The sequence below is a fragment of the Dermacentor silvarum genome, chromosome 6 (genome assembly GCF_013339745.2).
Source record: "Dermacentor silvarum isolate Dsil-2018 chromosome 6, BIME_Dsil_1.4, whole genome shotgun sequence".
NCBI classification, from domain to species: domain Eukaryota; kingdom Metazoa; phylum Arthropoda; class Arachnida; order Ixodida; family Ixodidae; genus Dermacentor; species Dermacentor silvarum.
Genome location: NC_051159.1, coordinates 7,844,952 through 7,867,221, shown reverse-complemented (window position 1 = coordinate 7,867,221; position 22,270 = coordinate 7,844,952). Strand labels below are relative to the sequence as shown.

The 22,270-nt window shown below is 48.3% G+C and overlaps 2 protein-coding genes across 2 annotated transcripts in view; one reads left to right on the top strand and one right to left on the bottom strand.

The window, feature by feature from the left end:
* Positions 1-22,270, bottom strand: part of LOC119455273 (uncharacterized) — a 191,245-nt gene that overhangs the window by 37,224 nt on the left and 131,751 nt on the right. The window contains exons 8-10 of the mRNA XM_037716676.2: positions 21,156-21,246; positions 19,737-19,834; positions 5,296-5,365 (exon numbers count right to left, since the gene is read on the bottom strand). Of these exons, the coding sequence (XP_037572604.2) occupies positions 5,296-5,365; positions 19,737-19,834; positions 21,156-21,246 (259 nt within the window). The remainder of the gene's footprint in view (positions 1-5,295; positions 5,366-19,736; positions 19,835-21,155; positions 21,247-22,270) is intronic.
* Positions 1-22,270, top strand: part of LOC119456414 (putative deoxyribonuclease TATDN2) — a 362,817-nt gene that overhangs the window by 310,260 nt on the left and 30,287 nt on the right. The gene's annotated exons all lie outside the window — the stretch shown is intronic.

Sequence of the window (22,270 nt, the reverse complement as noted above, 5' to 3'; positions counted from 1 at the left end):
TGTTTAAGTTTGTAATGACCACATCGTGGTCACTAAGGCCAGGTTGCGTTGAGACTTTGGTCACAATGTTGGGGTTGTTACAAAGGACCAGATCTGATGTAGCTTGTTGTCTAGTCGGAAAAAGTACATATTGGGTTAAATTGTTTATTATAATTATTTCGCGAGAAATTGTATTGATTCGTGATTTGTTACTTATTGCGCCGTCAGTAGTCCATGTTATGTCTGGGAGGTTAAAGTTACCGCCCAGAAAAACACTATCAGAGAGCATTGATAAAATGTCAGCAAGGTTATGAATTGGGGTTTCATTACTATCGGGTGGGCGGTAGCAGGAACCAAATACTAGTTCATACCCATTTGACAGGTATAATGACAGGTATATTTTGACAGGTTATAGGAAGCGACGAGCTGCTTGGCCTTTCAGAAGCTTCTTAACAAATAATTGTCGGAAAAAAAATCGCCATTCCTTACGCGAGACCTGCTTTATAAGAGCCATGCCTGTTCGGCAACCGAAAAGCTGGGACCCACCAACTGAGACTGACGACATTAAGCTTAACGTCGTCAGTCAGGTAAGAGGGATTAGCAAACTGGTGTAAAAGAATCACCAGCTAGAAAATGTACGCTCTGAAAAAAACAATTTCGGCTGAGCGTATTTGAGAACACAGAGTGGCAATAGAGCGCCAATCGATACGTACGTACAGTGCTCAGCAAGGTGCTTGAATACAGTGTGCGGAGCAAAACTGTAATGCTCTCGGTTTAATTATAATAAGCGAGTCGAGGAAGGAATCAATCTCCTTCAGCAGATGCTGAAATATATATATTCTTTCCCTGTGCCCACGATGTCGCTGAAGGGCTGGGCCTAACGGTGCCATCGTGGGTGCGGCCCGCCTCGGCTTGAAATAGTCGAGCCTCAGGACTTTTGTAAATAAAAAGTTTTCACGCACACACACCACAATGCCATCCAGCTACTGATTAAAATATGAGCAGTTAAGTTAAGCTGAATGTCAAACTTCAAGTGAACATTTTCTGGCAAATCGGTTCTGCGGAAGCCTGCGAGGTGGAAGAAAGTTTATGTAGAGAGAAACTGACATCCACCCGTCTTTAGTATGAAGCTACAAAGGAAATCCATATGGGTTTCTCAGAAAAGGAAGTTTCGCAGTTCAAGAGATCCGTCCTGGTCCGGACTTCGAACCCAGCACCAACGCTATTGAGCCATCTTAGCTAAGTACCGTAGGAGGCTAGCACATCGCATAGCGAGAGCGAGTTAATCAACTAGCCGAAGCAGTGGGACACTGAATATGGCAAATCAGTTCTGCGGAAGCCTGCAAGGTGAAGGAACGTTCATGAAAGGGAAAAATTGGCATTCACCCGTCTTGTAACACGAAGCTGCAAAGGTAGCTTTGTGGATACTTTGCAGCTTCGTGGTACAAGACGGGTGGATGTCTGTTTCCCCTTTCATTCCCAATTTATGCTGCAACCGAAGTTAGGCGCCAATTACGCAAGCGTGTGACTTCAGATACTTTGGTTATGGCCAAGAAGTTGACCACCATTTGCCAGATTTAGGTGGCTTCGATTCAACTCTGTACTAAATGTGTTGTCCACAGTAATAAACAATGAAGCAGTCTTTTACCATCAGTATCAAAGCTTTCACGACATATAGTTACACTAAGAATCCAAATATCTCCCAGATTTACAACATAACCGTTCCCTATTGTGGGCTCATTTGACACACCAAACATCTGCGCTTGGCAAAAGCGATCTGCCTTTCTTGGAATGAAACTCTACGTGCATGGTTCGACCTAACGTCTTCATCTGGCCTACCTTGAACGCAAGCTGCAAGAGAGATGAGTAGAGAGCTAACAGTTGCGCTTCTTTGAATTTAAGCCAAACTTCTTTTCGTGGGTTACGTAGTACGCTGTACAAATGACGTTACGGGTACCGACCAAGGATGCATGCGCAGTGCTTGTTAAAGGCCAGCTGCAACAAAATTTCACTTTGGTTGAGTTAGTTATAACTGAGTAGTAAATATCACTGAAAAAATCGGTCGCAGGGCCGGTAATTGTACACTTTCAGCAACCTCTGAACGGACCTAAGCAGACTACGCGTGCACCTATGAGGTAAAATCCAGCACTTCGCCTCTGGGATATTTAAGCGCGCAGCGGACAGTGCTGATTTGTCTCGCAGGCCATGTCAAGGAGTCGCGCGTTCTAGGTCATGCGTGAGTTCCGAGGTGGGCATGGCGGCTTTATTTATTTATTTATTTATTTATTTATTTATTTATTTATTTATTTATTTATTTATTTATTTATTTATTTATTTATTTATTTATTTATTTATTTATTTATTTATTTATTTACCATACTTCCAATGCCCGAGGGCATTACAGGAAGGAGTGAAAAATAACAAATGTTTGCACAGTAAAAGAAAAAAAAATACAGTTATATAAAAAAAGAAAACATGTTAACAAAAGGCTTCATGAATGGCAGTCTGTGTCGGTGATGGCGGCGATGGAAGCGGGAAGGCTCTTTGCTAGTCTTCGGAATGAAAGATTCGCTGTAGGTCCGACTGGATGGCACACCAACTTTGTAGTTATGGTCTGAACGCGATGATACGTAGACGGGAGCGGAAAAAAGATCGTCTTTTAGAATCTGACTATAATAATAGATTTTGTGGAACAACGAAAGGCGAAAGTATCTACGGCGCAAAGATAGTTCAGGTAAGCAAAGTGTTGATTTCATTGATGACAGGCTGGCATGCCGAGAGTAATTTGATAGGATCAAACGAGCTGTGCGATTCTGGATGGATGCAATAGTTGCTGAAAGTGTAGTGTTTTTGGGGTTCCAGACAGAGCATGCGTCATCTAATTTAGGGCGGACAAGCGCTTTATATAGATGTAGTTTTATTGACGAAGGTGATCGGGAAAAAATACGGCGTAAGTAACCCAGCATGCGGTTTGCGTTGTTAGTAATTAACATACTCAATATGTGTGCGCCAAGAAAGATCGCAACTGATGTGGATGCCGAGGTACTTGTGAGAGGTCACATGATCTAGTAGGATACCGTAAAGAAATTACCCGCTGCCAGTAGTGTGGCACCGTCTAGTTATTCGCATGTTTTTGCATTTCCTGGTGTATAGACGCGTCATCCATTTATTGCGCCATGAGGAAAAATGGTTAAGATCTACTTGAAGCTTCTGCTGATCAGATGGTTGGGCTAGTTTTTTGTAGAGGTCACAATCGTAGGCAAAAAGTTTTATTGATAAAGATGTGATACAGTCAGGGAGGTCGTTAATGTAAATGAGAAAGAGCAAGGGTCCCAACACAGATCCTTGTGGAACGCCAGATGAGACAGAAGAAAGCGCAGAAGAACAGTTGTTAGCAATGACAAACTGGGTACCGTTAGAAAGAAAGTCTTTAATCCAGTGGAATACCTTGATGTATATGTTAAGTTTGCTTAATTTAAGAAGAAGTAAGTCACGCGCCACCCGATCAAAAGCTTTAGCGAAATCCAAGAATATACAATCTATGTCAGAGCCGGTGTCATTATGTATAAAAAGATCATTAGTAAACGATAATAGCTGCGTTTCACAGGACAACATATAGCTTTGTTATATATATATATATATATATATATATATATATATATTTAGTTTCGGTTTAAAGACAGCTATATTTGCGAGCGTTTTACCCGCCGTGGTTGCTCAGTGGCTATGGTGTTGGGCTGGTGAGCACGAGGTCGCGGGATCGAATCCCGGTCACGGCGGCCGCATTTCGATGGGGGCGAAATGCGAAAACACTCGTGTACTTAGATTTAGGTGCACATTAAAGAATCCCAGGTGGTCCAAATTTCCGAGGTCCCCCACTACGGCGTGCCTCATAATCAGGTCGTGGTTTTGGTACGTAAAACCCCATAATTTATTTGCACGCGTTTTGCGACGTTTCCGATTGTATTTAAAACGTAAAATTTTCCTCGGAGGCTCGTCTATATCTACATTATATTACACTAGGCTTTAGCGCGTTAAAAAAACTGCAGTTGGTTAATAAGCATGTAATTGACAGCATGTTAAGTTAACATTGTCGAATGGGTGCTCTAGCGTCATAAGTTCTAGGCACACAATACTCTCGAGCTTGCATTCAAAGGGATTTAACGCCTGGGACGGCCTCAGATCGGAATACCGTGTTTGCACGATTATACCGCACCCCCGATTGTAACGCGCAGTTATATTATCGCCCAAATATAAAAAAAAGTGATATGGAGCCAATTCTACCAGGCATATCAAGTAAAGGAACCTGAGTCGACGCGTACCGTGTTCACAACGATTATGGCGACCGCAAACCAAGCCATGAAGAAACAATGTCTGTGCGATGGCAGTGTGGTTAGTTACCTTGCATAGAGCGTTTTTCTTTTTTTAGTAAGAATCGATTTACTTTTTGATTTGGAGTGGAATTAGTTACGCCTGTAACGAGCATGTAAATTTGAACGCACTTCTTATTAAAAAAAAGTGCGCGTTGGTATCGCACAAATACGGCAACACACGTAAAGGGCACTGAAACACTTTTTCAACATAGTAAGAAAACGTTGCCGATCTGTCGTAGACGCTGCTGTGAGCACGTGAGCCAAATATTACTGCACTGCATGCAGCAGGGTATTTACAATCCACTTTCAAACACAGCAAAACATCGCTTGCTCTCTCTCCCGTAATGTCGTCATGCAGCGTCATTGAAAGCAGCCGGCCCACCAACGTAATCACTGATTTCAAGATCGCGAGAGCAATCTTAGTGCAGACTTTGAGGCAAATAAATGGCTTGGCTTCTGCGCTGTGTAACTTCCAGCGTGCTAGCGGAAACGAATAGAGAGATAAAGCCGAATACCGGTGCGACAACTCCTCTTAGAGTTGAAGGATTCGAAAAATTTTGTGCGGCCTCAGATTCGTGAGACATCTTTTAATAGCGAGGCCATTCTATGATTACGTGGAAAAGTCTTTCAGGGTCCCTTTAAACTATGTTTCGAGGCCTATTTTGGAGAAGCGTGTACGAGAAAGGGAGATGGGGTTAGTGGTCTCATGCATTTAGTCCCATATTCGGTCGTTCATTCTGGCAAACGAGAAGTAAACTCTTTATAGCGAAAGCCTTCAAAGCAAGTGTATACTAGTTTGCGACACGGCGCATTCGCACGAAAACGTTCACATGTCAAAGCATCAATTCGACCAAAATTTTTCAAACAAAAACGCTTGACTTAACACAGCAAGAACTACTCCCCATGTACGCAGCACAAATACCAAGTTCCCGGGCGCACTTACTCAGGGACTCCAAGTATTCCCGATTCTCTTCTTTGGTTTTCTTTGGATTGTGGTCGGATGTAGACCAACCCTGTGAACAAATAAAAAGATAACTTATGGATAAATCATGCTATTTGCGCATCACGCACTTGTCCTTGGAATTTGTGCGAAGCGAATTGCTTTCGCGAAAATGGTAATCAAATGCTATAAATATGCCCGATTCATTCGTGCGTATAGATAGTCTTACAATGACGTATAGATAGGCTTACAATGACGTTATCCTAGATGCCAAGTTTCGTGACCCAGCACGATGAAAATCTGCGTCCGTTACGTCACGTGCAAGCTATCTATTTGGCTTAAAGGTAAGTGGCGTGGGAGCGTATTAAATACGCGGCGATCATTTAGAAGAGCTGGGATTATGATGCAAACACAGTACGTGCTAGAAGCACGATAGAAGTACACCTGTAATAGTGACGTTGTGGTTAAAGCATCGGAGACAGATTTTCGACCCCACCATTGGGCGCGTAATTAATTTTACATCATCATCATCATCATCATCATCATCATCATCATCATCATCCTATATTTATGTCCGCTGCAGGACGAGGGCCTCTCCCTGTGATCTCCAATTACCCCTGTCTTGCGCTAGCTGATTCCAACTTGCAATGCAAATTTCCTAACTTAATCACCCCACCTAGTTTTCTGCCGTTCTCGATTGCGCTTCCCTTAAGTATGAACTATTCGGTAAGACAGCAGGCAACACCCTGCAACACCCAGCAACATCAAGCAGCCACAGTCAGGAAACTCCGGGAGTTGGCAGTTTAGCCCGAAGGCGAACCCTCGAAAGCGAGAGCAAGCTGAAGCGCTAAGCTCAAGATCCTCGCGCGTACGGCGTTCTAACAATGCACGGAGGCGACATGGCGCGACACAGCACACGAGAGAGAGAGAGCCAGAGAGGAGAGAGAAATAAATGAGATGCGAAAGGCAGACAGGTTAACCGGAAGGTAGATATACAGTTTGCTACTGTGCACTGTGGAAGGTGTAAGGGGAGACGGAAAGATAAAAAAAAAAAATGTCACAATTTCGCCCTAAGGGCGAAGCAATGAATGCGATAGCAACACAGCAATGTCATACGAAGTAAGGTGAGCGGCTTTGGTAGCAATATGAATTGTAGTAAACATGAGCTGATTAAGTAAGCAGGTGTGCTGCGGCGTAAGTAGACCGACATGAAGAGAGACTCTATGACCACGAGAAGGCGCGTGTGAAACGGTGGTGTTGATGAGAAGCGCTTCCCGTGGGCAGCGCGTGCGAAGGGACACACCTGTAGCGCTGCACTGCCGATCCGGGCAGCATTGCATGTTTAGCGTGCGTTGGAAAATGTGGCCCGACTATTACTAACTGAATGAACAAGAGTGGTGTGAGCGCGCACAAACAAACATGAATAGATCACACTGAATGACTGCAGACAACGACTGTCAAAACGCTGGCAGCAAGCGCATACGCCGCAGCCGGCGAAGGTACGTGCGGTCTATCGCTTCAACGGAAACTGAGCGGCGAATGCACAGCGCATAAAGGTCAGAACCGTAGTGGAGATAAGAGACGGTGCGGGCGAGCGACGAGCGCGGTTGTTGGCAGAGTAGAAGTGCGCCCCCCCCCCCCCCCCGCTCTCCTCCGGCGCTGGCTTCCCGCTTCCTTGCTTGCGCGTGGGAGATTGAGTGCGTTCGCTCTCCGTGATAGCGCGCGCCCCGCACGCTTCTGCTAGGGCATGCGGCGCGCGGCGAAGATTTTATCTATACGGAACCTCACGGCGATGACGACGGCGACGGCAGAAATCCGGTTGAAGTGTCCATATAATTGCTATCGCAATAAAATGCATACACAAAGAACGAGAGAGAGATTATACACACACAAACACACACACACACACACACGCACACACACACACACACGCATACACACGGACGCACGCACACGCACACACACACGCACGCACAAAGGAACTCAGGAGCGTCACAGTCGTTCAAACAGGTCGCTTGACTGGAGGAACTTCAGTAGCGCCCTCGTCGCCTTCTGGTGTACCGTAGACCGTATGAGCCCTGGCGGACACCAAGCGCGTCACAACCCGGGCGCAATGAGGAATGCATACAGCGGCCTTGCAGGCGTCGCCCCTCAATAATACGACATAATTTCAGCTCCACACGGGGCCGTGTCGATGCCATCGTGAACGAATGGAGGGCGGTGATACTGACGTTTCATTTTTGATAAGGAAGCTGTTTAAGCTCTTGGTTAGGCCGCGTAGTGCGGACAAAAACTGTGAGCCGATCCTGGAAGTAGTGCAGAAAGGGTTCAAGCGCAATGGCATATACCCCTGTGAATTAGCGAAGCTGTTTAAGCTCGAGGATGGCCCATCGAGTGTACGGCGCAAAGCCTCCGCCTGCCGACGACGTCACCGTGCGTCGCATAGCGACGCTTCGCCCCAGCTGCGCCGACCGCGCAGAGCCTTGCCACAGCTGTATGAGCCGTGACGTCATCGCGTGCGCCGCATCGCTTCGCCGTAGCTTCGCCGAGCCGTGACTTCACCGCGTCGTGCGGAGTGGTTGCCGCGGCTGCGCAGAAGCGCAGCTAAGCCGTGACGTCACAGCGCCGACCCACGGGATATATGGAGCCTTTTCGCGGAGCAGTTTGCTCTACAAGAACGAGATGGCGCTTTCGGCCGCGCGCCGTACGTTGCCTCAGCGAATGCGCACGAATACGAAAACCATTACTGCTTCTACCCTGCTACTGTGCGATCAGCTGTTGAAAATGCAACTGGGTGTGCGGTAATGCACTGTGCCCAATTCATACTGCAAAATGTGTAACGATAAAGGGAAGACGTGTGCGGTAGTTCGCTGCAATAATAGGGATCCACATATTAATGAATGGAATCAACCTGTGTCGCCACTGCTACATAAGCACTGCCTGTGTTGCCGCCCTTCGCGATGCACGGCTTTCCTCAAGGATAAAAAAATATAATTCGCCCGCGCTGTATAGCTAACCTCAAAAGAAAGGACTTCAACTCCGGAACGTCGGCACTTGGGAGTGAGTACCGCTCCTTACAAAATGAAGTAGTGCCACTTACTGGCATAGTAAGTTTCTCGCACGCTATCTACACACATCCGCCCTTACTCGCACGAAAACATACGCCCACCCTATCGCCAACGTGTGAGTGAATAAGCAGACAATTGAATAAATGTGCCGAAGCATGAGTGACGGCGACTGCACCGACAAGACACGAATGTTGGAAGCTGAATGTTTTGTGACGGTCCACAGAGTAAGCGAGGGACTAGCGATAATACGTCTTTGCTGCGAGCTACCGCAAAGTACAGAACATTTAAATTCTAAGCTTTGTGCGCGGCAAGAACAAATTTATCGCAGCAGAGCAGACCCGCAAATGATTACGCTGAAAATAAACAATCAGATAGTGGCCGCACCGAGGAACTTTACTGAGTCAGAAATATGACAAGCCGCTGGTTCAAAATGTTTGCCAAATAAAGAATGCAGAGCACAGCGATCCCGATTTAATATATAAGCGGAAAGATTGGACAGCTTGGAATACATTTCTAGCCCCGCTTTTAGTACAAGCACCGTATACGCTGCTCATGCCGTTTGGACAAGGCGTAATGAGCTCTGAAAGCACTTACATGTCCTCTAAAGCTGTGGCCAAAGCTTCGTGTCGTGCACGCCGTCACCGTCTACGATACGCGTCGAAACCGAGGTTTGCTGCGCCGCGCCGGCGTCACGCGTTTGCGTTGTAAACGCGGAGGCAACGGAGGCGGCTGAGGCAAGCAATGGACGCGTCACCACGTGATTAAACATGGCAGCGCCCACGGGAGCGCCGCGAAAAGGGTCAATAGCTCCGGGTCGCCGCCGCGGCGACACAAAAGCACCACCGTCTGCGCACAGAGCCGATCGCCGCGAAGATGGGGCGGCCGAAGGAGAGCGTCACTCCCAAAGGAGGAAGCACGGCGCGAATGCCGCCGCGCCGCTACTCGAGAGCGAGTGAGACGACTTTGGTCCAATCCCGATTATGGCGCCGCCGAAGCGGCGGCGGCGAAACTATGGCGCTTCGCAGAAGATACGGAGTTACGAGCCCGCGAAACCGAGCAAAAGCGCTTGAGCGCCCAGAAGCGTCCAGATACTTTAATGACCGAGTGTTCGTTGCTCCTTGGGCTGTCGATGATTACGGGGTGATCTTGCGCAAAACGTGGCCGAGTCTCGAAGCATAACCTCGCAAGAAATTGGACGAACCGAGATAAAGCTAGTTCGTGTCGCCAGCTTCGCTGTTTGCCCAGTCTTTTTTGCGTCAGTTTTCGCTTCCAATAAGCGATATTGCTATAAATGCAGTGTCATTCGCTGTTTTCTCGAAGATTTAAATATGGGTTTAAAAAAAATGTCTACACCCCAACTGGCTACACCCCAACTACGGCAGGAACGAATTTGAATTCGTTGAACAGACAATCGCTGACTAAATACTTCGATCGAATAGGCTCAGGACATGTGAGAGAGATCCGCATTAATGCTCGGAAGAACATTCTGACAGTGGACGTGAGTTCCCAGGAAGTATTGGAGGCTTTAAAAGCCATTCAAGTGGTTGGCAACATTCCAGTTCGCTCATTCCTAGCGTACGGCAACGATACCTGCAGTGGTGTTGTATCAGATGTGGACATTGACATCAAGGATGAAGACCTACGATCGCTTCTATCGTCGACAGTGCGAATACTCGACATCCACCGATTCGGCCGCTCCCGATGCATCAAGTTGGTCTTCGAGTCAGACTCTTTGCCAGCATCGATCAAAGTAGGTTATGTGAGGCACTCGGTGGGTCCATATGTGCCACGACCGTTACAGTGTCACAAGTGTTTCAAACTGGGCCACGTGAGTGCTGTGTGTAAGAACTCTACGTCGTGCCGTAGATGTGGTGGTGCTCATCAGGTAGACTCCAGTGAGACTGACGCCATGAAATGTGCAAATTGCTACGGAGCCCATGAAGCGACATCCAAGGACTGCCCCAAAATGGCAGAGGAGAGGCAAATTCTGAGAAAAATGGTGAGAGAGAACTCCACGCACAAGGAGGCTGCCAATTCCGTACGCAAGACAAGGCGCCGGTGGCGGCAACGGCGTCGCCGCTCCCAGAGCAAGTCCCGGGGGAAAGAGGCACTTCCTTTGAGTAGTTAGATGCAAAACGTGCCACAGAGAGAGCAAGGCCGGCACACACAAGATGCGCCTCCTCCAGTACCTCCGCGTCCGTCAAGGAATGAAGCGTCATCCAACGTGCCTCCAACCTCTTCGGCTGTAGCGTGGCCTTCGCTACCACAAAGGGCTTCAGGTGGAGGTACTCCTTCGGCGCTCCCCAAGAGCCGCGAGGGTAATGAAAGGCTTGAAAATGAAAAGATGATAGACATGCTTAAACAGCTAGTAAATACTATGCGTATATTGATCTCCGGATTGGCAACACCAACTGCACTATCTCGTGAAGGCGTTAGATGCTATGGAGCCGCTATTAGCGGCTCTAAAATAAGGGTGGCAATCATGGCTCTCACGATAAAACACTGGACATTGGAACAGAAGATGCATCATTCTGTTATAATGAAATGGAATTCTCGAGGTCTATGCGGCCGCATGTCTGACTTTAGGCAACGGGTTTTCAAATACCGCTTCCCAGTGATCGTGATATGCGAGCCAAATCTCACGTCGGACTTTCGCCTTTCCGAATTCGTTAAGCTCTGGTCACGTGAAGATGGACAGAAGAGCAAAGTGTTAATGTGTATACGCAGCGACATGACGTTTGTTCGGCACACGATCACTCCACATGACAGCAATGAATATGTGTGTGTGACACTGGAACATAAACTGCATGTGTTTTCGATCAGCGGCGCCTACATACCTCCTAGACAAAGACTTGACCTCTCCTACCTATCTACTGTGTTACAAGGTTCCCCAGGCCCTCATGTTGTTATTGGAGACTTCAATGCTCATCATCCTTACTGGAGAAGCGCCGCAATGAACTGTCGGGGTAGGCACTGAAGGTCTAACTGTCGTCAACGATGGGTCTCCCACTTACATCCGCGGCACTACCTACGGAAGTTGCTTAGACCTCACTATTGTATCTCAGAGCCTCCTGCCCTCAGTCAGCTGGTGCTTGAACATAGAAACGCATGGGAGCGATAATATACCAACATATGTGCAGATGAAGTGGTTTGTGCAATCAACTGCATCTACTGTACGCTGCAGTGATTGGTCCACATTCTCTACATTTGTCGAAGAGTATTGCGGAGACATCACTTCACCATCTGATATAGAAGACATTATTGTATCGTCAGTGCAGAAGACAACAAAGTTTCAATGCACCTACATACAGAACGGCGATTGATATTGAATATGAACGGCTCCGCGCGATCCGTCGTAGAGCGGAAAGGAAGGTTAGGCGAACTCAATCGTCATTAGACCTTGTCTTATGTCGACGAGCTCAACGAAAAATACGGCGTCACCTTAAAAAAATGGGAAAACAACGGTGGAGGACCTTCTGTTTGTCTCTGGATCCTCGAAAGCCACTTTCTAGGATCTGGCAGATAGTACGAAGCCTTCGTGCCCCTCCTCAGCAAAAACATCCTTTCCAGTGCTCTAGCACTTCACCAATCTCTGACGGAAGTGCAAGTTGCCGAAGACTTCTGTAAGAGAGTCACCCGTACCAATATTTCTCCATGTCCAACATTGGATCGACCCGTGCCACCTCCTAAGGATGCTCGTCTTGACCTTCCTTTCACGATACCGGAATTGGAAGCTGCACTTGCTGCTTCGAGACGATCTTCTGCACCTGGACCTGACGGTATTTCATATACTGCTCTGTGCCACCTTGGTGTGGAAGGTCAGAAAGTCCTGCTGTCGTACTACAACGCCACGTGGTCATCCAGTACAGTCCCGAAGCAGTGGAAAACCAGCCGTTTGGTGGCCCTCCTAAAACCAGGAAAATCGCCTTACGAAATGTCATCTTACCGGCCAGTAGCTTTAGCTAGCTGTGTCGGTAAGGTGATCGAACGAATGGTGCTCACTAGATTAGAATGGTTCATGGAAGAGAATGAGCTTTATCCTGAAATGATGACCGGATTTAGACGTGGACGTTCTGCAATAGATGGGGTCATTGATCTCGTGGACACGATCGAACACGAAAAAGGCGACACCGACTTGTAGGAGCAGTTTTCTTGGACATAAAAGGAGCCTATGACAATGTACTGCACGAAGCCATTCTTGATGCCCTCGGTAATTTGGGCATCGGCGGCCGTCTCTACATGTGGATTGAAAGTTACCTAGATGGTCGCACAGTCTTCATGTCCACAACTGATGGCGAAACGAGAAGACACGTTGTGGTCCGTGGAGTTCCTCAAGGAGGAGTGCTCAGCCCGACTCTTTTCAATATTTCCCTTATTGGCCTTGCGGAAATAATTCCTGACACAGTACGCATCAGTACCTACGCAGATGACATATGCATATGGGCGTCCGCAGTCACGCGACCGCAAATTCGTGCAAGATTGCCGCGAGCTGTTACTTTAACGTCTCAGTACCTGCAGTGCCAAGGACTGCAACTGGCCTCAGATAAGTGCGCTGCGATAGCGTTCACACGGAAGCTTATGTGTTGGTATCCAATTATGATCAATGGCAATACTATCCCATATGTGGCCCACCACAGATACCTCGACGTTGTCATTGACCGCGGTGTTTCATGGTCGAAGCAGGTGGCAATGTTAAAGAAAAAAATTAACTGGGCTTGCTCAAGTTTTTCGCTTTCTGGCCGGTATCAAGTGGGGTCCATCTGAGCATTCGCTGCTCCGGCTGTACCAGGCTCTCTACGTCGGCTATATTCGGTATAGCCGGCCAGTTTTATCAGGTATGAGCCGGTAATGCTTGCGTACGCTGGAAAGTGCCCAGGCACAGATGCTCAAAACATGTCTCGGTGTTCCACGTCGCACCTCAACCTACGGAACAATTGAGGAGGCTCGCGTCACCCCTTTACCTGTCTATCTACGATGCGAACCTCTTCGAGTATTCCTGCGACTGCTGTGCCGTCATGGATGCCACCCCTTATCGACACTTCCCAATATACGACCGGACTCCACTTTTTCAAGAGCCATTAAATGCCAAGGATCTACCATACCATCATACTTTACCCCTGCTGACCTTCCATGTATGCCCCCATGGGTAATGTCCAAAATACGGGTACGTCTATCTATTCCCGGAATTTCTAAAAAAATCGCGAATACCTACCGTTGGCCTCAGACATTTAACACTTGAATATATGTCGAAAGAATATGACTCCTCGGTAAATGTGTATACAGAGACGGATCGTTCTCGTCGTATGCGTCTGGTGCGGCTTTCGTCGTGCCTGCGCATCAAGTCATTCGACGGTTTCGTCTGTGTAACAACACGACTACAACATCTGCGGAACTAGTGGCAATCAGAGAGGCCGTTCAATATATTTCGCAACAGCCTCCTCAAGTATGGACAGTCTTCAGTGACGCAAAGTCGGCTCTGCAACTACTTAGACTGGTGTTGAAAGATAGCGCTTACAGAGTGTTGGCTCTTCAAACTGCCGAGCTATACACTTAGCGCAAGAAAACGGCCACCACATCACATTTCAGTGGATTCCCAGTCACTGTGGTATACACGGCAACGAACTGGCTGATGCCGAAGCGAAGAAAGCACTCGAAGAACCAGAGTCAATGCTTGCAATTCCTTTTTCAAGAGCGGACGCCAACTGCCTCCTCTCCAGTGTCATCCGAAAATCGACAGAATTGCACTGGGACAATCCGGATAATCGACACAGACGACTATCGAGATTGGACCCTACCATGAAATTTAGGCTGCCACCGAAAATTCAACGCAGCTGTGCCAGTCTTCTGCACAGACTAAGGCTGGGGGTAGCGTTTACGTGCGGATACGTGCACCTCATGCGACGCAACGAGTCTCCAGACTGTGAGTTGTGCCATGTAAATGAGACTATAGGTCAGGTGCTTTGTGACTGCCCTAAGTACGTGGAAGAGAGTCAAAGGTTGAAGAACGACCTTACGCGTCTCGACAGCCCACCGTTGTCGGAGGACGTTATTTTAGGCCCTTGGCCAGACGCTCAATCGAGTTTCAAGGCCATCCAGGCGCTACTGAACTTTTTAAAAAGTACGGGCCTGGACTGTAGGCTTTGAGCATGCCAAATTGCTTGCCATATGTTTTACATCCTCCTTCTCTCGTCATCGTCACCCATCATGCGCCTCTTCCCTCTTTCTTCCCCTGTTCCCCTTTCCCCAACGCCGAGTAGCTGGCTAGAGGAATTTACCTCAGGCCGACCTCTCTGCATTTCCCATCATTAAACTTCTCTCTCTCTCTCAATTGTCTAAAGGTAATAAGACAACACATCGCGTGCTTGATAATAGAGTTGATAACCAGTGACATAATATACGCCCAACTGCCATGCGGCACATTTACCGAGGTATCGCGCGCCGTTACGATTCCCTTGGAGCTGTGATGCCCGGACCACGTGTAGTCAATTCCGATTCCCTTTGAGCGGCCATGCTCGAACCACGTGCTAACGCCTAGTAATTCGCGGTCCGAACGATCTCGCTTATCACCATGAATAGACGTGTCAGTCGCGAAAGTGAGAGACGAAACCTGTCGTGCCACCCTGCAACCCTTCCTCCCACGCTGAGGACGTTCACCCTGCTACGGTCACCCATCATCTCTACTTCTTCTGGTTTGCCCTATGTCCTGCAGTGCGGGAGAGGAGAGGGGGACAGCGCCCGGATGGTGGAGGGTATAAGAAAGCCAGCCAACAGCCACGTGAAGAACACTTTTGCCCTAGCGTGTAGGTGCATACACGCTGAACGTTTCTCGTATGTTTCCTTTGGAGCACACCACTCACTCGTAACCATGTATTAAATTTCTGTTACTTGTTTTTACGTCGCCTCGTCTTCCCTGCCGGACCCTCTCCGATGGTCAACCTGGTTCGAGTTCCAAGCAGACGCTGTTGAAGGTTCACCCAAGCCCAGGCCTGTAACAGCGCTCAGCGTTTCACGGGAATTCCGCCGTTGTTCACGTTGCTGCTGGAAAGAGTGCGCGCTGCGCTGCGTCCTCATCTCCAGAGTCGGGCGCGATACCTTCAACTTGGCAGGCCAGACCCACGACGTCGTCTTTGCAGACAACAAAATTGAATGCCCTTAGAAAAAATAAATTCAGATCTCAAAAATTTCACAAGTTGAAATCCATGTGAAGCGAAGCTTTTGTAATGTGTTCAAATAAATGGCATCAAACTAAATTCAATGCGAACAATTGTCTTTATTGTCATCTATGGAAAGTGCAATCTCATGCAATGTTCGTGTTTATGCGCCGTAACGGTTACTACTTTAACGTTAAGCAATGTTTACGTTTACGCACTACAACTTTCATGACCTAAGCCGAAATGAAAACTGTAGTTCGTGCGATTGCATAATGGGATACGATCGACTGATGTATTTCACAAGGACGAAGGTGACGGTTGATGTTTGTCGAGGGAATCATGGTGAGGAGGAGAGATGCATGCTGATGTACGAGAAGAAAGACAGCAGTGACGCTGTTATTTCTCCCGTTTCGTTGCTGCGTCTTTGGCCTAACAGAAACTCGCGTGCGCGTGCTATACGCAACGTGACGCGTGTGCCTGTTTGTCAAGACTGCGGCAGCCACGTTCGGCAAAGTTGGGAGGGTTCGCTTCGAGCGCTCCACCTGAAAAGTGTGCACGAGCTTTTGTTTGAAGTTACAGCTTTTTTTCTTCTTTTTTTTTCGTGGCGTACATGCGCTGTAATGTTTCACAACCCTGATCAGTCACAGGGTATCGTACAGTCGCCGACATTTCTGTCTACAGCGCACAGAAAAAAGGGAGTAATAGCACATAATGCAGCTGCTGGGTTCAAGGTATACACCGGGCTGAATACTGTGCGGCCCACGCATCATTGTCGCCTTTCACTGTTGGGAATTCTCACAAATCGGGCAGGAAAGCAAAGATAGAGATTTTTTTTCTTGCGTCTCGTCATCCACGTCGAAGCAGAAGAACCAATCGGGCAAGAAGAACCATGCCAACAACAAGGTGAGCCGGAATCAGTCTAGTACCTCCTCCGCTAAAAATACCACTGACAATAGTGAATGCTGCCCAGAATGTACGCGCATCAGGGAAGAAAAAAAAACTCAAAGCTCAGGTTAACGGCCTTAATCAACGCATGCAACACTTAGAAGCGATGCTAAGCAAAACAAACAACAACACACAGGCAGGGCCGCAAAGCGGAACGATAGGCTATCAGCCCGCCATCTCCATCCCTCCCCCTCAAGAACCTCCACGCCCTCCTCGCTACCCGGTACGGTTTCGGCAGCAGCAGGCCATTCAAGTGTAGTCACCCTCGAAAGCATTTATGCTACGAGGCACCAGATGGGCGATTTAAACAATAAAGTCAAATAGAACGCACTAAGCAGTGAAGAACGTGAAAGAATACGCAAGGCTGAATTTGGCTCGTGCAAGCGGGTCGACGATGAGAGCAGCAACCCACGCATCAAGGCGTACAAGCGCATAAACAACACGAGGGACGTCAGCGACGCCGACAACTACGACGGCGGCGGCATGAACGTCAGCAAGGGCCGACACCACACGCCGCGCACGAACACATTGAGATCTGGCAGTGGAATTGTCGCTCTTTCAACAAGAAGGCAAGGTTGCTCCAGCTCCATATCCAAATATCCTGCGTTCCTGATCGAGCTCGACAAGGCCAAATCGACAACCAGTCGGACGCTTCAAGAAATCGCTCACAAATTTCCCGGAAACGACCAGGACGTGACTGACACCGTAAAAACCAGACACTTGGGTAGCGACCCCACACGACTCTGCCTCCTGAAATACGAAGGGGAACCCAGACCAGAACTCTACGCTGCGATCACGGAGGAAGAGGTGTACGCCGCGGCATGAGCCTCACAGCACAACACTGCTCCCGGGGCTGACAAAATGACCAATGCCATGATTAGAAACCTGGGCCACATGCACAACCTGGACTTGACCAAATACCTAAGCGAAGAACTCTGGAGCAAGGGCCACTTACCGAACGAGGGGAAACACGCGGAAATCGTGACCATTCCCAAACCCGGCAAGGAGCCCGCCATCGACGCCCTGCGTCCCATCTCGCTGACTTCGTGCCTCGGCAAGCTGTACAAGAGGGTCATCGGAGCCCGCCTCCAACACTACATAGAGGACGGTGACCTCTTCCCGCACACCATGCTAGGCTTCAGGCCAGGACTTTCTGCACAAGACGCTTTCTTAATCCTAAGGGGAGAAGTTCTCAAGGGCGTCCCGAAGGGAGGTGAACACCTCCTGCTCGCACTCGACCTGAAAGGGGCCTTCGATAACATCTCTCACGAGGCCATTCTCAAGGGACTGAACGACATCAGCTGTGGGGAGTGCATCTTTAATTACATCAAAGCGTTCCTGACGGGCCGTACGGCAACCATCGGAATAGGCCAGACTCGATCGGCTACTATCGACGTGCCGAACAAAGGAACATCTCAAGGAGCGATAGTCTCCCCGATTCTCTTCAACGTCACGATGCTAGCGCTGACCAAAGAGCTGCGGAAGATCCTGGATCTGGGTTACGCCCTGTACGCAGACGACATCACGCTCTGGGCCACTAAGGGCTCCCTCGCGCGAGAAGAGGCGACCCTTCAGGAGGCCGCGACGGCCGTGGAGAGATTTGCGGCAGCAAGCGGGATGCGCTGTGCGCCCGAGAAGTCCTAAGTGATCCGGTTGCACGGAGGAGGAATCTGCAAGTACCCCGGCCCTATCGACCTCTATCTAGAGCGCCAGAAGATCACGGAAAGCAATAAGACTAGGATTCTGGGTTTTCGGATTTAGAGCAACCTGAAAGCCTCCCACACCCTCCAAACCCTAAGGTCCGCCACCAACCAGGTCTCACGGAATATTAAACGAATAACAAGAAGCCGCAAGGACATGCGAGAAGAGGACACGCTCTGCCTCGTTCAGGCCCTGGTGATCAGCAGAGTAAAGTATGGCATGCCGTATCACTACCACTCGCTACACAAACTCGACCAAGAACAAGTCGATGCCATCATCAGAGGCGCGTACAGAAAGGCCCTGGGTCTCCCTGTCACTACCTCAAACGAGAAGTTATGAGCTCTCGCGATCCACGACACCTTCGCTGAGCTTTCGGACGCGGTTATGGCTTCGCAAAAAGCCAGACTACGGAAGACGGCGGCGGCCAGAGCCATCCTCCATCGGACCAGAACGGCATTGGAGCTCCGTGCCCTCGAAGGGCAACAATCACTCCCACCCGATGTCAGAAGCAAGATAAAGGCGAACCCCATCCCGAAGCATGAGTCATGAACTCTACGAAGGACGACGCAAGGCTCGCGTCGATAGACAGCGCCGACAATTCAAGGGTGACCCGTACGTAGCATACGTTGACGTGGTGGCGTACCCTGACGGGGGACTCTTCGCGGTAGCCGCCGTGAACGGGAGAGACAACTCCTTGACCCTCATGGCCTCCGCCAGGGCAGAGACCCCAGCTGCGGCTGATACCCAAGAAGCGGCACTAGTAATAAAGAATCAAGACAGGATGGGCAGGGAAGTTCATGTCGTTACCGACTCTCAACAGGCCTGCCGTAACTTTACCAACAGATGAACACCGCTGCTGGCGGCTCAGATTCTAGGCCCATCAAATCACGTGGACGCGGGGCCACGCGCGACTGGAGGGGACCGAAAGGGCGAACGCCTTAACTCGAGCGCTAATCAACCGAGCCGGGCAAAACCAATCGTCTCATCAATCACCACCCTTTACCTTCGGGCCCCTGCCATCCAATTGCTGCGACCGCCTCGAGATCCAGCGGCTCAACTGCAGGATTTATACTCCCCCTCACAAAAAGCTCAGCACTGAAGAGGCAGTAGCTCTCAGACTTATTCCCACTAACACATTCCCAAACCTACACAGACACAGCAAAATGTACCCACAAATATAGCGCGGTATCTGCCCCTGGTGCGGCGACACACGCCCTACATTCTTTCGCATCTCGTGGGGATGCGGGGGCAAACCTCAACACTTAAAGACGGTTAGCACGTCCTTTGAGCGGTGGGAGGTACAGCTGACCGGCGATACCCTGGCGGTACAAGAAGCTCTCGTTCAGCAAGTTCGTCGAGCAGCCATGGCCAGTGGAGTCCTTGAATGAGGACACTACCCATTTGACCTCAAGAGCAACGACCTCGATGGTCCAAATAAATGTTTTCTCTCTCTCTCTTGCGTCACCGTGCACAGATTTTGCGCTCTAGAAGTAAGTGTGGAGGACTTAACGCGCTGGCCTTGCTTGTTTACCAGGGCCAAACCCAGTGTGCGACCGTTTATAAACGCACTCATGCTCACCATCTTCTCGCTGAAGGACATGCCAGCCAAGGCACCGTGCCTCTCGCGTGGTGGCCCCGTGTGTCTCGCCCATGGGAAGGTGTCCTGGGTGTCGTATTCTGGGGGAGGCAAACGGGAAAGCCAAGAACATCGTATGAGTACAAAAAAAATAGAAAGATGAAGAAAGAAAGAAGGAAGGAAAAGAAACAAGGAACGTGCGAATAAAGGTACGCAGTAGAGAGAGCGAAACTAGGAGACCTATTTTACATTTTTTGAGTAAGTGCAGAACGGCAGTGGGCACGTTTGAAATGCCCTGAGGCGATAATAATGAGCTAAATCAAATTATACTCTCGCTGCTTCTTGCGCGAACGAAACACGCTGTGCGCACACCAACGGTGCGTGCTGTTGTACAGCCAGAAAAAAAGAAAAAAAGAAAAGCAAGAAGCTAGACCTATCTCTACAGGGACATAACAAAAATGAGAAAGATAAACCTTCCACAAGAGAGAGAGAGAGAGAGAGATAGAGGCCCTTGAATGAATTTTGGACAGGTTGGCCAGGAGGCATGCGTAGCATGCTACTACAGCTCAGCAACGCAATGATGCCATAGCCGCTAAGCTACCGTGGCGAGGAGTGGAAACAATATTTCCGTACTAGCAGCTGAAAATATAAGGTTTCTAGCAAACTCAAACCGAAACTGCATCAAGTGCCTGCAGTCATCAGGCGACTCTCCGGTTTCGCGAACCGACTGACAGTGCTTCAATCCGCTTTGAACTGATTATGAATAGCTCAAATTTATGATGCTATAATTATGTAGATACTGCCTACATATTGATCAAAATTTTCCCCTACTACTCCAAAAAAGTTTTTTTTCGTCTTTACTGCCCAACGTGGTAGCTTAGTGGCTGCGGCACTGCGCTGCTGCGCTGCTGCGCTCGAGGTCCTGGGTTTGATTCCCGGCTGCGGATGCAGCATTTCGATGGCGCCGAAATACAAAATAGCTAGTATACATAGATTTACGTGCACCTTAATGAACCCCAGGTGGTCAAAATTAATTCAGAGTCCACCACTGCGGCCTACCTCTTAACGCATTGTGCAGTTTCGACACGTTGAACCCCACAGTACATTTTTCATTATTTCGGCTGTCCAAATTAGCATGGATGGACTTGCACGCACAGTGATCCCTAGGTCCATTTGGCGAACTTTACACAGACATGTTCTCGGTGTCGTGGTGTGTGGTCGTTCGAGCTGCATGAGCAGCATGTTGTTGACTTTCAGCAACAGTGTTGACTTTCACCGGCGCCTCACGTTGGCGTCTCTTTTTCGACTTTTTCGAACAATTACATTGCTTAGATGTTTCGTTTGGTCACCCAAGCCCACGTAGTATGTGTGTTAACGGCACAATAAATACACCATAATAAAGGTGTTGGGCTTCGGGCTTACCTTCTTGAAGGGTGACGTCACTCAGGCCTCGGCTCCTGGCTTTCCTTGGAATTCTTGCGGACGGGTGTCCACCGGTAAGGAATGGTTGTTCCTGAAAAATAGTAGTAATAAAAATTCGTCCTTTGTGTGGTCAGCGCTTGACTTCAGACCCCACGATGCACAAACAGAAAGAAAAGAAAAAAAAGATAAGCAGCGAACACGTGGTACTCTGTAAGACCGTAGGAGAGTGATTCACTAGAATCATTAAAAAAGACAAAAGGAACGATCACACTCACGCACACATGTACAAGCAGCTTATAGCGTTTTATATTTTTTGTTATATTGGAAGTGTACGAATATCCAAAGTATTGAATACAAATCGAATGGTTCTTGCTATTCGATTCAGAATTTATTCGAGAATTCACCGTTAGAAATTTCGAACATTCGTTTCTGTTAGAATATAAAGGATAATAATCCACATGGACTTCGATATAGGCACATATCTCCACAAAGATGCATTGTGTACATTCTGTAAGTGCTCTAAACATAAGTCAGTAGGAATCGTTTTACAGTCGAACCCGGATACATCGAACTCGGAGGGAACCGCGAAATAGTTCGATATATCGGTAATTCGAGATATAAAATAACAAATAAATAACTATTTCACGGGTATCTTACAGTTGTTTGATATACACAATAATCCTTTATATTTGGGTTCGATATATGCGGGTTCGACTGTATGTGTTACCTATTCTTCAAAAATTGTTGTAAAGTGTCTCATGTTTATGTTACATTAATTGAATTTTCTTAGTATTTTTGTACTTTCTTCATTGATGCAAACTGCGCTGTCCTGAATTGCTGTTTTCTTATTTGATGCTATACGTTGGATCCACAACTATACCCTTCGAGTAAAGCATCCTGCTTTTCTTTTTGTATTCAAAACGTGTACATGCCAAGAGCAATTGTTTCAATTCGATTTAATTTAGTTCAGTATTTATTAGAGTCCGCAAAGCGAAATACTGGTGCAAGTTACTGTTCCGCGTGAATCTGTTGCAAGAGAGCCGCGACTGCTGCGTAGAAGAAGCACCAGTTTATAAGCGAACACATGGGGCCGTTAACGTGTGTTCAATAATTTC